A 15,998-nucleotide genomic window follows, 5' to 3' on the forward strand; every position below is an offset into this window, starting at 1 on the left:
GGAATCATTGGTTAGGTTTTATTTTTAACGCTGTTCCTGAGCAGTACAACCCAAAAGTTAGTTTGTGTACAGCGCATTTTATGGAGTACAGCTTCCTGAACCTGGGAGAGTACAACGCCGGCACTACACAAGTCTTGCTTGCAAGGTTGCTTCCGATCAATCTGCTTGATCATTCACATTTTCAGAATCTGACTCGGGCTTGAACTGATATGGTAAAACCGACGACAATAACTGTTAACCGTTTACAACTGCTTAAGAAGCCATGGAAGCTGAAGCTCGTGTTATGGAAAAAGGGGCTTTGTAGAAACTGGAACTCAATCAAAGTGTTTCAGACAGACTGGGAATAGAGGTACTGCAACAATGTACAATATGTGAAAAACAATGTGTTTTTTGAATATTAAAGCATGTTAACCTATTCTAATACACCGAATAATCATAATGATGAACTTTTAAACTATTAACAGAACCCCAGATTCTATGCATTAAACTTTACTGGCTAAAACTCAACTTATGTATTTCTATTTATTAAGAATCTCCACTATGCAACACGCTTTCATTCAATTTATGGACGTATACATTTACATTTGTATGAGTATAAACGTACTTGCACACAGAAATGTGTATATACATAATCTATAAGCTAACATGCATTTAAACAGCTGTGTCTCTCACCTGGGTCAGTGATGCCAACCACCAGTAACTTGCTGAGAACATCAGCCACCACCTGCACAGCGGTTTGACTGACCACATGTCCGTGGCCGCTGATCAGGTGAATGGATGGGGTGAGCAGACGTGAGCAGGTACGTGCTGCCTCCATGCGGATCTCCTTGTGCTCGCTGTTCAGGAAGTGGTCAGCACAGTGGCGCACAAACTGGGTCAAGGAGTGACCTAAAAATGAACCAAACAGGAAAGAAAAAAACATTGTGATCAGTTGAGCCCAATTTGATATGAATATTAAAAGGTTAGATCAGATGTTTTATCAAGCAATTATTATTTACATTTAGATACATTGTAAGGCAGAATGCCATGGGACAGAAAAGATACTGTATAGGGTTCAGAGTTGTTCCTCTTGAACTCTGGATATTTTGCTTAAAATAAGTATCTACTAAAAACAAACAAACATTGTACATAATCAAAATGCCCTCATCATGAGCAGAAAAAAGTTTTTGTTGTCTTTCCCTGCCATCTACAAATAATTTTCCCAATTATAGCAATCATGTGTGTGTGTGTGTGTTTGTTTTTAAGGCTCTTACATGCTGATTAATAATGCTAAATCTAGATGAAAAAAAACGTCTTGTCACAAACCTGGTCATATATGCCAGATAAAATAACTATATTTGCAGCATTGTTGTTTTCTGCAGTGTTTTAGCAAAAGTATCCATCTATTTTACTGATCACTGTGTTTCTAATACTGTTGTTAAAATAACCACGTCATCTGCAGCTCTTCGTGGTGCTTTAGTGTCTTTAGCAAGGAAAACCAACATGCATGGAACAGAAAGAGCTTGAATGAAGCGATTTTACCTCTGGGTAAAAGTATTAGAGCATATAGCGCCGGAAGTTAATTACCATAAAGGACCCTGAGCACTTGTGGTTTGAACCACTCCTTTGTTTTGACGTGCTGCTCACTTTAACTGGAAACGGTAAAATGGTACAACAGTTGTCATTAAGTCTCGCGGGCCGGTTGGAACCAAGCCAGGGTCCGGACCAGGATCGCAGTCTGCCATTTGAATATTCCTTATTTAGGGAATATTAGTGTCTATGTCTAGATTTTTTTTTTTTTTAAACCATTGATTTTGCAGTAAACAATTTGTATATACTTTATAGCAATAACTGTTCTATCCAGACCATCAAATCATCATTGGATGATAATTTTTTCAGGTTGCTCCTTTGCACTTAATAATTGTATATTGTTCTGAAGAATTGAATACAGTATTGTATACTGTTTTAGGCATGCCTTATGATAGAATAATAGTTATTGTAACCTCATCTATATCTTGCTGCCTATCAAAATAATCTTAGTTTAACATTGGTGTATATCTCCTCCTTGTAGCATGCATTGTACGCTTGTTATATTAATCAGACTATAAAGGGACACAAAACTGCCAGCCCATGCTGATCACGCAAATGAGTCAACTTCCAAACAAAGGAACTTTTCCCGGTTGAAAATTACACCTTTCTCGGTCAAGCCAAATTCGAAAGGTGTGACCGCCACAGAAGTTAAAGGGCACTGTTTTAGCGCTCTCCCTCTTCCGTCTTCTTCTGGTTGCTGTTCGTGTGAAAAGAGTGGTGACATCCGGTCTGAATAAATTAGGTCAACCCAACCGGAACCGGGAACACTTCCCATAACACCCGATGTACTTGTTACATAAGAAGAATGGCATCTATGCTAATATTAGTCTCTCTATTTATCCCGAGGTTACTGTAGTCAGCCGTATCTGCTCTGTACCCAGATCAGATGGTGGACCTGCACCTAGACACGACCACAACGCAGCCCTGAACATCAGATGAGATCCTGTCAACTAAACAATCCCCTGTGAAGGCCTCGTCGACACGACAGCCATTGGCACAGATCCTTAGCAAAGACCACAATACAAGAGGCAGACAAGCCCTCTGCACAGACCTATGACCAGTTTCGTCTCAATACTGGCGTGATGAATCCGATCTTCAAGAAAAAGGAACTGGATGAAATATTTGAATGCTACGATCCACAATCTGATTTCTGACGTGTGATGCAGCCTGAATCATAATCACACCGTGTTTGTTCTTTGGCCAGATGACAACTGGCCCCCAGACTGAGTCTGGTTCTCTCAAGGTTTTTTTCCCCATTCTGTCACCTTATGGAATTTGGGTTCCTTGCCACTGTCCCCTCTGGCCTGCATAGTTGGGGTCACTTAATATTCAACAATATTATTGATTTGACTGAACCGACACTATTGGAAGAGAACTGAACTGAGCTGGATGATGACATCACTATTTTCTGCAGAACTACTTAATAATGAACTAATTTAATAATTAATGATCTTTACACTGGAACTGAATCAACACTGAATAGACTTCAGCTGAACAATGACACTATTTTCTCTTAGAGCTGCTGTTATCACTGTAAAGCTGCTTTGCAACAATCTGTATTGTATAAAGCGCTAAATAAAAAGGTGACTTGACTACAATAGGTGATAGTCCAGGTTACTAGAAACTTCCAGGCTGGTGTGGCAGGTTGTAGTAAAACTTTGCAGGACATTGGCCAGCAGAAAGAGGATTGGACATCTCTACCCTTGTCCAATAGGTGCCTTTTAAGACACTATTCATGAAAGAACATAATTAAAAGTAGATCTTTGCAAAAAAAAATCATAATTTATTAATAAACTGAAAATAAAATGGCATTTTAACCTAAAGTGTCATCTAAAGTATCCTGTACCTTCAAATTCAAAGCTGCCGAGAGTACGCAGTGCCAGGGTGATGCTGCCCACATCGCTAGCCTCAGGGATGTTGGTCAGGCTGGGTGATGCCAACTGGTATGCCAGGCCCTTGGGCATACCTGGATGACGCAGAGGCTTATGCATGAGCACAAGTGAAAGCATCTTTAGCAGACCGTCCTGAATGTCCTTCTTCAGCTGTGGGATCTGCCTGCTCAGGTCGTAAAGCACTGCGGTGAGAGCAGGACTAAAGAGAAGAGAGGGAGAGAATCAGACAGATGACACAGGAAATGATGTCTGAATCTTCTGGCATGTAGAATAGAGAGGTCTGCACAGGCTTTAAACTGAAGCCCGAACCCGTGTGACCGACCCAAACCTGAACAGTAGTGTTAAAGTTTAAGACCGAACCCGAAATCTCGCTGTAGAGATGTAAGCCAAGACAGCTTTGTAAGACCTAGACTACATGTAACCGCTGAGCTTTTATTGGTTGAAACGACAAGATCATATCGTACAAGGTTTAAAACATAATAGACACATCAAGTGGTAGAAAATGTGAATGATTCAGAGAGACGCACAGAGACGGCAACACGGCTATTTTACTACCTATCGCGTTTTCTTTCATGCATATAGTTTGCACTCATTTATCATATCATACAATGTTTTAAACATTTAAATACACATATCAAATAGTAGAAAATGTGTATGATGTAGTTTAAGTTGATAGCAGCCTTTTGACAAAGCCGATTTCTGAGAGACGCGAGAGAAACAAAGCTATTTGATTTACAAAAGCGCATGCTCATTTCATTCATAGAGTTTTCACTCATTTGTGTATCATAATATAATCTATCATATCGTCTCTCAAGGTTTAAAACATTTAAATATACATATCAAATAGTAGAAAATGTTTATAATGCAGTATTTTATTAATAGTAGGCCTACTCTTGACAAAGCTCTGATTTCTGAGAGACACAAGAGACTGTAACGCAGCTTTTTTGATTTGCACTGTGCTTAGTTTACACTCATTCACTTCACACACACATTATTGCATAGTAATTCTGGAGATTTATGTATAATTTTGTGCTATCCCCTGGCTCACCTGTTATCCAAATATTTTTCCATTTAGGCCTATTCAGTAGTATTCGTTGCAGTGCAGCTTTCCCTGCATCATTTGGCACTGTAATACGTTTTCCCTCAGTAATTGTTTGCCTTATCGCACTCATAGTTAAGGTTTGAGTGCCGTCTGCTGTGTTGTGACTGAAAGAGCACGCGAGAGCACACGCGAAAAACAGTTCTGTTAATATATAAATAATATATATATATATACTCAAGCCTTAACTACATATAGTTTTTCTTAGTTAAAAACCCGAACCAGACCCGAAGCCGAAGATATTCATGATACATTAACCCAAACCCGGCCTGAAAGCCATGAATTTTTCGGGACACGTCGGGCTCAGGTCAGGTAGCAGACTTCTGATGTAGAATCCAAGCAAAAAGCTTTTGCACAATCAACTGCATTTATGTTTAGTAGTTTTATTATTAGTTAATAATAACTAAGAAAAAATTAGATTTAAACACTAACTCAAAGTAGTTTGACTGGTACAGTACCTGAGACCAACAGCTAACATAGGCTCCAGAAGTTCTTTGACATCCTGTTGGATGCTAGGCCCCATGGCTCTGGACAGCATACTTATACAAGTAAACACAGTAGCATCCACCTGCATAGTCTTCTGCCTCCTAAAAGATTACAACACAGGACAGAGGGAGAAAAAGAAAAGAAAAGAACATTTACAATGTATATAATTGTAATGTAATATAATTCCTAACTTTAAATGTTTAGTGAAACAGTAACAACACTAGTACATTTGGAAAGAATCAAAATGTGATTGTGTTTGTAGGTTCAAAGTCATGATTTAACATATATGAGCTAAATTTTATATTGAACTCTGATCATGTTGCCCGGCACTAATAAAACATTGGCCAGCAAACTTACTAACTTAATATTACTAAAAGTTGTACTCCTAGAAGTTGACGAAACGAAATGTTATCAGATTTTGTACTTGTTAAAATGTACAGTCTTTTGCTTCCAGGGAAATACAAAATGCTCTCTAGAATGAGAATGTTCTACAGTTTAAACATTATGATAGTGGTTTCATTACTTTTGTCTATGGTACAAGCTGTCAAGTGAAAATGCTGTACATGAACAAAAGAAAGATACTGATCAACAGCCAATTGCATGGGATTAACTGAAAAAATAAATAATAATAATTTATTTAGCATGGATCATAACGTTGTCATAGTCTTTAAACAAACAATAAATCATTTGAAGCTGAATGGTTCATCTGCTTAATAATCACTGTATGCCCTCTTATTGCTTTCATTTTTTAGCCCTCTAGATAGTGCTTGGATCTGAGCTGTGCACTGAAGAAAGTTTGGATTTGGATGGTTTCAGATTCTTACTTGTGTGCAAAGTCTTTAGGTGGCAGTGCAGCTTTAATAATCTCCAGGATCTTGGTGAGGAAGGGCTGAATTTCGGCCCTCACAGCCACCACCAGCAGACCCAATGCTTGAAACGCTGCCGTCCGTTCCTTTTCTTTTTTCAGGCAGCCCAGCAGGTGCCCCATAGTGTCCTGCAAATACTGATCTGAGGGTAGAAGAAAAAGAATAGAATAAAAAAATACATATAGTCATAAAGTGACTAAATACATAAAGTAAAACCAAACAAAACAAAAGTATTATTGTAATATGCACAGTAGCACCACAATAAATGAAAAAAATTAAGCTTTGTTAAAAATAAAGTGTCACTGAATTAGAGAGACATTTAATTATTGATATCAAAAATCAGTTGGTGGTTTACCAGTAAAAATGTGAGGCTGGAAGGCAGCGAGTCGAGGCAGAAGGTTTAGGATAGTCATCTGGATTAGTGGATTCTTACTGGTCCTGTATTTCAGCACCCAACGGCACACCTGATACAACAGCAGAGCCATAATGTCATAACATTTGTGCAGTTTGTTCCATTCATAACACTATTCAGAAACATAATTGCAACATAAAATTCTATTATAAATGCGAAAAGTTCAGAAACTGAAACACCGATGTTATGGGCCATTTAGACAATATAAATAATTTCTGAATCATATATTAGCACAAATTTGATAAATCAAACATTTTTGAAAACCTTTTAATCTTTAAATACATTCCTATTTCCAAGTGAGTTAGACAATCACCCTTTTTTGAAAAAGTATGTTTTTCAGAAAATTCAGGAATTCTATATGACCATTTAATTTGAGGGTATTGATTCTAGCCCATATATTTCTCCAATCATTGCCACACATGTAAATGTGCTTATTATAGCGCCAGCTACACTCAGTGGGAAGAAAAACGTCATATGATAATGGCTGCATGGTTTTGTTGCAAAGGGTTAGTAAAATGGTTGGTAACCAAATGGTTAGTAACAGTTTACAGAACTTTTCTGGCCATAAGAAAAATTTAATATTTTCTTAAATTTAAAGTAAATCAAATATAAAAAAAAAACAAAACGTATTTTTCTTTAATTTTTCTTTCAATTTAAGGAACATCAAAGAAATTTCAAACAAACTGAAATGGTCTTTGCGCGCTTTCGAGGCTATATATTATATGTTATATATATATATATATATATATATATATATATATATATATATATATACACAGTGAGGAAAATAAGTATTTGAACACCCTGCTATTTTGCAAGTTCTCCCACTTGGAAATCATGGAGGGGGTCTGAAATTGTCATCGTAGGTGCATGTCCACTGTGAGAGACATAATCTAAAAAAAAAAAATCCAGAAATCACAATATATGATTTTTTAACTATTTATTTGTATGATACAGCTGCAAATAAGTATTTGAACACCTGTCTATCAGCTAGAATTCTGACCCTCAAAGACCTGTTAGTCTGCCTTTAAAATGTCCACCTCCACTCCATTTATTATCCTAAATTAGATGCACCTCTTTGAGGTCGTTAGCTGCATAAAGACACCTGTCCACCCCATACAATCAGTAAGAATCCAACTACTAACATGGCCAAGACCAAAGAGCTGTCCAAAGACACTAGAGACAAAATTGTACACCTCCACAAGGCTGGAAAGGGCTACAGGGAAATTGCCAAGCAGCTTGGTGAAAAAAGGTCCACTGTTGGAGCAATCATTAGAAAATGGAAGAAGCTAAACATGACTGTCAATCTCCCTCGGACTGGGGCTCCATGCAAGATCTCACCTCGTGGGGTCTCAATGATCCTAAGAAAGGTGAGAAATCAGCCCAGAACTACACAGGAGGAGCTGGTCAATGACCTGAAAAGAGCTGGGACCACCGTTTCCAAGGTTACTGTTGGTAATACACTAAGACGTCATGGTTTGAAATCATGCATGGCACGGAAGGTTCCCCTGCTTAAACCAGCACATGTCAAGGCCCGTCTTAAGTTTGCCAATGACCATTTGGATGATCCAGAGGAGTCATGGGAGAAAGTCATGTGGTCAGATGAGACCAAAATAGAACTTTTTGGTCATAATTCCACTAAACGTGTTTGGAGGAAGAAGAATGATGAGTATGGTAAGAACACCATCCCTACTGTGAAGCATGGAGGTGGTAGCATCATGCTTTGGGGGGGGGGGGTTTCTGCACATGGGACAGGGCGACTGCACTGTATTAAGGAGAGGATGACTGGGGCCATGTATTGCGAGATTTTGGGGAACAACCTCCTTTCCTCAGTTAGAGCATTGAATATGGGTCGAGGCTGGGTCTTCCAACATGACAATGACCCGAAGCACACAGCCAGGATATCCAAGGAGTGGCTCTGTAAGAAGCATATCAAGGTTCTGGCGTGGCCTAGCCAGTCTCCAGACCTAAACCCAATAGAGAATCTTTGGAGGGAGCTCAAACTCCGTGTTTCTCAGCGACAGCCCAGAAACCTGACTGATCTAGAGAAGATCTGTGTGGAGGAGTGGGCCAAAATCCCTCCTGCAGTGTGTGCAAACCTGGTGAAAAACTACAGGAAACGTTTGACCTCTGTAATTGCAAACAAAGGCTACTGTACCAAATATTAACATTGATTTTCTCAGGTGTTCAAATACTTATTTGCAGTTGTATCATACAAATAAATAGTTTTAAAAAATCATACATTGTGATTTCTGGATTTTTTTTTTTTAGATTATGTCTCTCATAGTGGACATGCACCTACGATGACAATTTCAGACCCCTCCATGATTTCTAAGTGGGAGAACTAGCAAAATAGCAGGGTGTTCAAATACTTATTTTCCTCACTGTGTATGTGTGTGTGTATATATATATATATATATATATATATATATATATATATATATATATATATATATATATATATATATATATATATATGTGTGTATGTATATATATATATATATATATACACACACACACACACACACACTACCGTTCAAAAGTTTGGGGTCAGTAAGATTTTTTTAATGTTTTTAAAAGAAGTATCTTCTGCTCACCAAGGCTGCATTTATTTGATAAAAAAACAACAACAAAAACAACAGTAATATTGTGAAATATGACAATTTAAAATGACTGTTTTCTATTTTAATATATTTTAAACTGTAATTTATTTCTGTGATCAAAGCTGAATTTTCAGCATCATTACTCCAGTCTTCAGTGTCACATGATCCTAGAGAAATCATTCTAATATGATGATTAGATGCTCAAGAAACATTCATTATTATTATCAATTTTGAAAATAGTTGTGTACAATTTTTTTTCAAAATTCTTTGATGAATAGAAAGTTCAAAAGAACTGCATTTATTTAAAATAGAATATTTTCTAACATTATAAAATGTCTTTACTGTAACTTTTGATCAGTTTAACTCATCCTTGATGAATAAAAGTATTGATTTATTTTATTTCTTTCCCCCCAAAATAAAAATCTTACTGACCCCAAACTTTTGAACGGTAGTGTTTAATGTTACAAAAGCTTTAGATTTCAGATAAATGCTGTTCTTTTGAACTTTCATAGCATCATAGCAATCATCATAGCATCATGAAATAAAAATGTAAATAACTGTTTTCAACATTGATAATAATCATAAATGTTTCTTGAGCATTAATCATCATATTAGAATGATTTCTGAAGGATCATGTGACACTGAAGACTGGAGTAATGATGCTGAAAATTCAGCTTTGATCACAGGAATAAATTACAGTTTAAAATATATTAAAATAGAAAACAGTCATTTTAAATAGTCATAATATTTCACAATATTACTGTTTTTTTTTATTGTTTTTTATCAAATAAATGCAGCCTTGGTGAGCAGAAGATACTTCTTTTAAAAACATAAAAAAAATCTTACGACCCCAAACTTTTGAACGGTAGTTATATATTAGGGCTGGGGGAATTAACACGCAGCTTTCATGAGCGGGTCTTTTCCGCTCCTTGTGTGTGTGTGTGTCGGCGCGCTCCTGCGCTCTCTGCTCAATGTTCCGCTCCGTGTTTGCGCTGCGTGTTCTGCTCTGTCGTTAAAGGGATAGTTCACCCAAAAATGAAATTTCTGTCATCATTTATTCACCCTCAAGTTGTTTCAAACCTATAAGATGAATTTTTTTCTGCTGAACACAAAAGAAGATATTTTGAAAAATGTCTGTAACCAAACAGTTGATGGACCCCATTGACTTCCATAGTAGGAAAAAAAATACTTTGGAAGTCAATGGGGTCCATCAACTGTTTGGCTACAGACAATTTTCAAAATATCTTATTTTGTGTTCAGCAGAAAAAAGAAATTCTTACAGGTTTGAAACAACTTGAGGGTGAGTAAATGATGACAGAATTTTCATTTTTGGGTGAACTATCCCTTTAACGGTCCAAACGCTCCAATCATGTACCGATCACGCACTGGAAAAGCAAAGTCCGCTCAAATAACAGTAGACTTCTGTTTGCAATAGCCCTACTGAGCTGGTATAGTCATGCTGGGCAACAATGGTAAAATTACCTGCTCTGATCACATGCTCTGATAATAATAGCTTTGTAGGACTATATTTTATTTTGATAATTAGTATAAAAAAAATTACAAATAAAATAAAAATCAGTTAAATTGATTATGTTGATTGATTATTGAAAAAGAAATATTATTCTTTATCTATAAAGAATATATATATATATATATATATATATATATATATATATATATATATATATATATATTTATATTTATTTATATTTATATATTTATATATATTGATATATTGATATATTGATATATTGATATATTGATGTTTAATATTATTTTAATATAGGGCTATTTTCTGTTCCTTTTTTTCCCTGTGTTGTTTAATTTAATTAGGTGATTCTAAGTTTAAATATTGATGATTACAAGCTTGGGGGAAATGCAATTAATTGCAATTAATTACAGCAAATTGTGCAATTCATTTTTATTTTTTATCGATTCCCAGCCCTAGTATATATATATATATATATAAAATCCATTGAATACAAATTTTGTTTTTCATGCTGCTAAGAGGACCACTGGCCAAATTACACGCTGCAAAATTTCGGAAGTGACATCTACATATAAATGCATGATTCACTCTTGAAATTGTAATTGACAGTGATAACTGTCACGGGACAAAAATATGGCATGTCAAAATAGATACGAGGAATGTAATTGCAGACAAACAGATAAATAGAAAAATATTTTTGATATTCCATTACAGTTAAAAAAGTAATGTCAAAGTAATGACTAATCTTAAATAATCTTAGATGTCTCTGTACATTGCTATTCTTGTTATGGTGGAGCCATTGCTTACGCATTACATCTGCACTTTACTAGAGAACCATATGGAAGAAAGATTATGTTAAATTGCACTAACTTAAAAAACAATCGCTTGCATTAACCGCTTGAATTTTAATGCATTGTATTTTCAAGGCTTGGATTTTTAGGGTCTGAAATTCAACATAGTTGTACAGTTAAGCTGTGAATATTTCAATTCAAAACGTTTCACACATTTTCATGATTAAAAATTCAATAATCCATATTCGCCTTCCAGATTTCACTTCTAAAATATTCAGTTTGTATAAAAATACAAGCCTTAAGGGGTCCTTGCCCTGAAAAACGTTGAAGACCCCTGCCTTAAATGATAAATCTGTCAGGACTTGTCCTTGACCATGATCCTGACTGTATTATCATCTCCGGATATGATCTGTTTGCCTTTTTGACCTCCTCTCTCTCACTGACAACTTGGACTTGGTCACTGTTTTGACAGGTTAACTGGTTTGACCCTCACCTGACTGACTACTCTTCTGACTTCTCTACTTGAATTGGCCCAGAACCAGGAGGCTCACGCCATTTAAATTTTGAACGTTACTTATTAAATAAAGTCTAATTAAACATCTGTCTGCTCTTAAGTGCTTCCTTCTAGTAAACCTGACAAAAATGTGATATATTTTTTTTTTTCAGTTAGAAAAAAATGTGTGCTGTCAATCGATTAAAAAATGTAACTCGATTAATAAAAAACAAATTCTGTGATTAATCATGATTAATCTCAATTAAAAACACTTAAGTTTTTAAAGGTTTATATTAGTTCATATATTTTATAATGTAATAATTTCACAGTTAATCTCCAAAATAATGTAGAGACAACATAAAGACAGTATATTTTAAATACTTGTTTAATGGCATTTTTTTATGAATCAAAAACAGTATCACTGATACTAATACAGCTATTGATGTCTGGATAATAAAAAAAAATGTCCTCCAATTTTAAACATTAATTATTGCCATCCAACATTACAGTATAATTGAAAGCTATATTTTTTTTACATTTATTAGGCTTAAAAAAATATAAGAACTTTTAATTTAAGTGAACTTCAAACAATCCTCACATAAACCCATAATAAATGTCATATTTACCCGTGCCCTTCGTGTCTAACAGGTATGAAATATACAGAAGTTGAATAAAGTTCAAACAGTCTGCACTGCATAAATTATAAATTAAATATTGACTAATCCTTATTAAAGCCAGAGGTGTAAAGTCCAGGTTCAGAAAGTAAAAGTCCTCCTCAGTATTTTGTTCCAATCACCTGGATTTGCTAATTAGCACAGTTTTTAGGAGATCAGCTGAGTTCATGGGTGGAATAAACATATGGCAGGACTTTTACTTTCTGACCCCTGGACTTTACACCTCTGATTAAAGCTACAAAAGTTCTTTAGTCAAGAGCAGTGAGTAAGTTTCTCTGTTCCTGTTGTTCTTTGATTAACTTTACTGACAGAAAGCTTTATTGGCTGCTGTCCCTTTAAAACCAGCCACTGCTGCACACCACGCGGATCTCACACACGTCTCATTCTCTCACAACTCTTTACGTTCATTTAAGACTTTATTTAACTAATTTAAGACTGCTCTTATGTTACAAAACTGATATTTGGGCATAATTGTGTGTGTTATTGTTCGTTCAAGCACGAAAAAGAACTATTCTGGCGTGCTGTCTGTGCGCACGATACTGGCGCGTGTCTTTCTGTACGTCTTGTGTGTGTCACAAACAGGACATTCACAGGCAGCGTGTTCTCTTTTGTCTTGTCGCGCTTGAATGGTTTAAAAGCATTTATGAATAAGAATAAGAGCGGGATCATATCATTTAAAGCTACCCAAAGGATGACAAAAATTTACGGATGCTGCGTTAATTGCGTAAAATATTTTAACGCGTTAAATTGGAAAAAATAATCACATGTGTTAACGCGTTAACGACAGCCCTAAAAAAAAATATTTTCTTCAATGCACATATAACGTACCCTAAATGGTAGACTGACTCAAAAAGAAAGAAAACAGATAAAAATGCTAGTCTTTTCCAAAACATAAATTTCCTCTTCACTACAGTAATAAATACAATCACCTGGTCAAAACGCTCCTCCATCAGTTCTCTGCAGTACCGGCTCTCCACCAGCGTGCTTTTAGAGGGAACAGGTGCAGCTCCAAAACTTAGAAAGCCTTGTGGTGTGCTATATCCCAGCAGCCCCAGCAGAGCATTGGACTGCTGTGGCTGCACTGACTGAAAGCTGGTGAAGGGTGTGATGTGCCGAGGCTTAGTGCTGAAACCCATCAACTCCTTACAGTACTTATCATGAACCATCTGCTGCTGCGTGATCTCCTCCATCTCTTCTCTCATACGCTTCAGGAATAAAAGAACCAAAATCATTAATCAAATAAGTAAAAACACTGAAGCAATGAATTATGCCAAATGAGTGAAAGATCAAACAAAATTTAAAATACAAAGAAACAAACAAAAATAAACAAAGCAAGCAAAAATTGTGAAACAAAAGTTACAGAAACGAACATGCAAAAGGAAAACAAGACCAAGCAAATGAACGACTGAAAATGGCAAAAGACAACAAAGATAACAAAAGAGCACGAAAGAAAGAACAAAGAAAAAGTAAAAGACAAAACAAGAGAAAGAACAAATGAAAGAACCAAATAGAACAAAGAAAAAATAAGAAATTAACAAATGTACAATAAAAATAAGCAAAACAATAAGAAAAAGAACCAATAAAATAGAACAAAGAAAATAAAAAGAAACAGTAAATAAGCTTTAGTAAGGCAGAGTAACGTGAGGTAATCATGTAATCATGTGTCATGCTGCCCGTAGCATGTTCAGTGTCATACCTCTCCCTCCATACTGCTTATTCGCACTAGTTCATTGAGAATGAGTAGAGCTCCATGCACACGGTCATCCTTATTCATGCCTTTCTCTTTAGCCAGAGTTTCATCAAAACCCTTCTCGGCTTCCTCAAATGTTTGCTGTTAATGACAACAAAATACATAGAATGTGTGAGTGCCCATATACCCATAGCATTCATGCAAACATATCTGAAAACAGTTAAAGCTGTGTTGATTCTGACCTTGTACCACTGTGGTTTCTGCATCTCTTTGGTCTCTCTCTGTGTGGTGAGGATCAGACAGGCTCTGAGTGCAGATACTGCACCCTCACGAATGGCCTGTTTCGAGTCCCACACAGCATAGAAAATGTTATCAAAGAACGGTTGCACCTGCTGGAAGAAGAATGTAGGTGCGCTAACGGCGAGCTCTCGCAAAACCAGCACCTGAAACAAAAACACAGTGCCAAGTGGGGTCAGTGGAGTCACACAGTGGTCACTGAGGAGAGCAATGAGATCACATAGACTAAGACTAGTACTATTCAAGAAGCTAAAATAACCAACAAAGTTGAAGAGATTCTGATATAAAGTTTGTATCGCAACATATCCGTGGCATTAATTTAAAATAATCCTAGGAAAAATGCTACTTTTAGTCTGCTGTATCATATTTGATCCGGAAATTTCTATGGCCTATAAATTATCAACATGATCAAAGCTGCTGAAAAAGTGTTGACCACAATTATCTACTATATGCCTTCTGTTGTCTGATGTGGTAGTTTATCATTTTTAGCAAGTTAAAAGTAAACTTTTAGTATAATTTTAAAATGACCCACTTCAGGTTGTGGTACAGACGTCTTTTTGCTGTGAAATCTTTACTGATATTTATAAAGTTTACGTAAGAATAACTTTTTATTGTTACATTTTAAGATGCACACAATAATCTGATCCAACTTAAGTTTACTTGACTATCTATAAAATACTTTTTTTTTAAATCATGTAAAATGTGAGTATCAATTATGAAAGATCAAGCTTTTGAGTAACATTTGTTTGTGCATCTCTAAATCATTGTTGTATTGCATTGCATTATATGTTTGCCCCCTCACAATAAAAACTACATAGCTTTAATCATAAAACTAAGCATTTAAATATCATCTTATTAAGACAAATTATTACAAGAAATAAGAGTGACAACTGATATGTCTGCATTTTATGTTGTCTGCTATACTATTATAAAGATCTCATTGTTTTACATTACAAGCGATCAGAATTTAATCTTATTTTTGGCAATATAAATATCGGTAACATCACCAAATCTCCTATTTTTTTTTCAGTTTTGCTCAGTTTGGACCTCGGGTTGTTTTGTTTTTTGTTTTTTTCCATCAGGGCTTGACATTAACACCAGCCAACCCGCTAAATGCAGGTGGATTTGAGCAGTGGGATGTAACATAGTCACTCGTATTAGCCATGGTAGAATATCGTATTGGCTGGTAGAATATATATATAATATATACATTTCTCAATTATAGTCTTTTAAAAAGGCATCTGAAATATAAAACTAAGTGCAATGTAGTGTTGTAAAAAAAAAAAAAAAAAATCAATACTGAAATATCTGAAACGATTCCAATACTTATTTTCCGCAGAATAGATACCAGCTGCGCTTTCTCTCTCTCTCATCTATCTGACAGCGAGTTACACACAAACCTGCTTCCCCTCACTCACTCTTTTCATTTGCTCCAGATTAATATTGTTGGTGTTACAGGGCTTGAATTTTGGTGAGGGATTGCGCGTATTGTATATAATTTTGCTCAATTTAGCATATTTTGGGCTCACACATAAAGCCGTCTCTCAGTACTAAATTGAGTATTATTTCGCTGCTTATTGTGCTTAGTCAAATATACACAAAATAATGTAAAAAAATGCTGGTCTTGGTAAGTATTC

General features: G+C 35.8%; 1 protein-coding gene across 1 annotated transcript in view; it reads right to left on the reverse strand.

The window, feature by feature from the left end:
* The window catches only part of mtor (mechanistic target of rapamycin kinase), a 253,459-nt gene that overhangs the window by 206,978 nt on the left and 30,483 nt on the right, over positions 1-15,998 (reverse strand). The window contains exons 5-12 of the mRNA XM_081349573.1: positions 14,307-14,507; positions 14,071-14,205; positions 13,304-13,579; positions 6,268-6,376; positions 5,871-6,054; positions 5,019-5,147; positions 3,416-3,660; positions 673-888 (exon numbers count right to left, since the gene is read on the reverse strand). Coding sequence (XP_081205699.1) covers positions 673-888; positions 3,416-3,660; positions 5,019-5,147; positions 5,871-6,054; positions 6,268-6,376; positions 13,304-13,579; positions 14,071-14,205; positions 14,307-14,507 — 1,495 coding nt within the window. The remainder of the gene's footprint in view (positions 1-672; positions 889-3,415; positions 3,661-5,018; positions 5,148-5,870; positions 6,055-6,267; positions 6,377-13,303; positions 13,580-14,070; positions 14,206-14,306; positions 14,508-15,998) is intronic.

This window comes from Scardinius erythrophthalmus, assembly GCF_964197995.2.
Source record: "Scardinius erythrophthalmus genome assembly, chromosome: 20".
NCBI lineage: Eukaryota > Metazoa > Chordata > Actinopteri > Cypriniformes > Leuciscidae > Scardinius > Scardinius erythrophthalmus.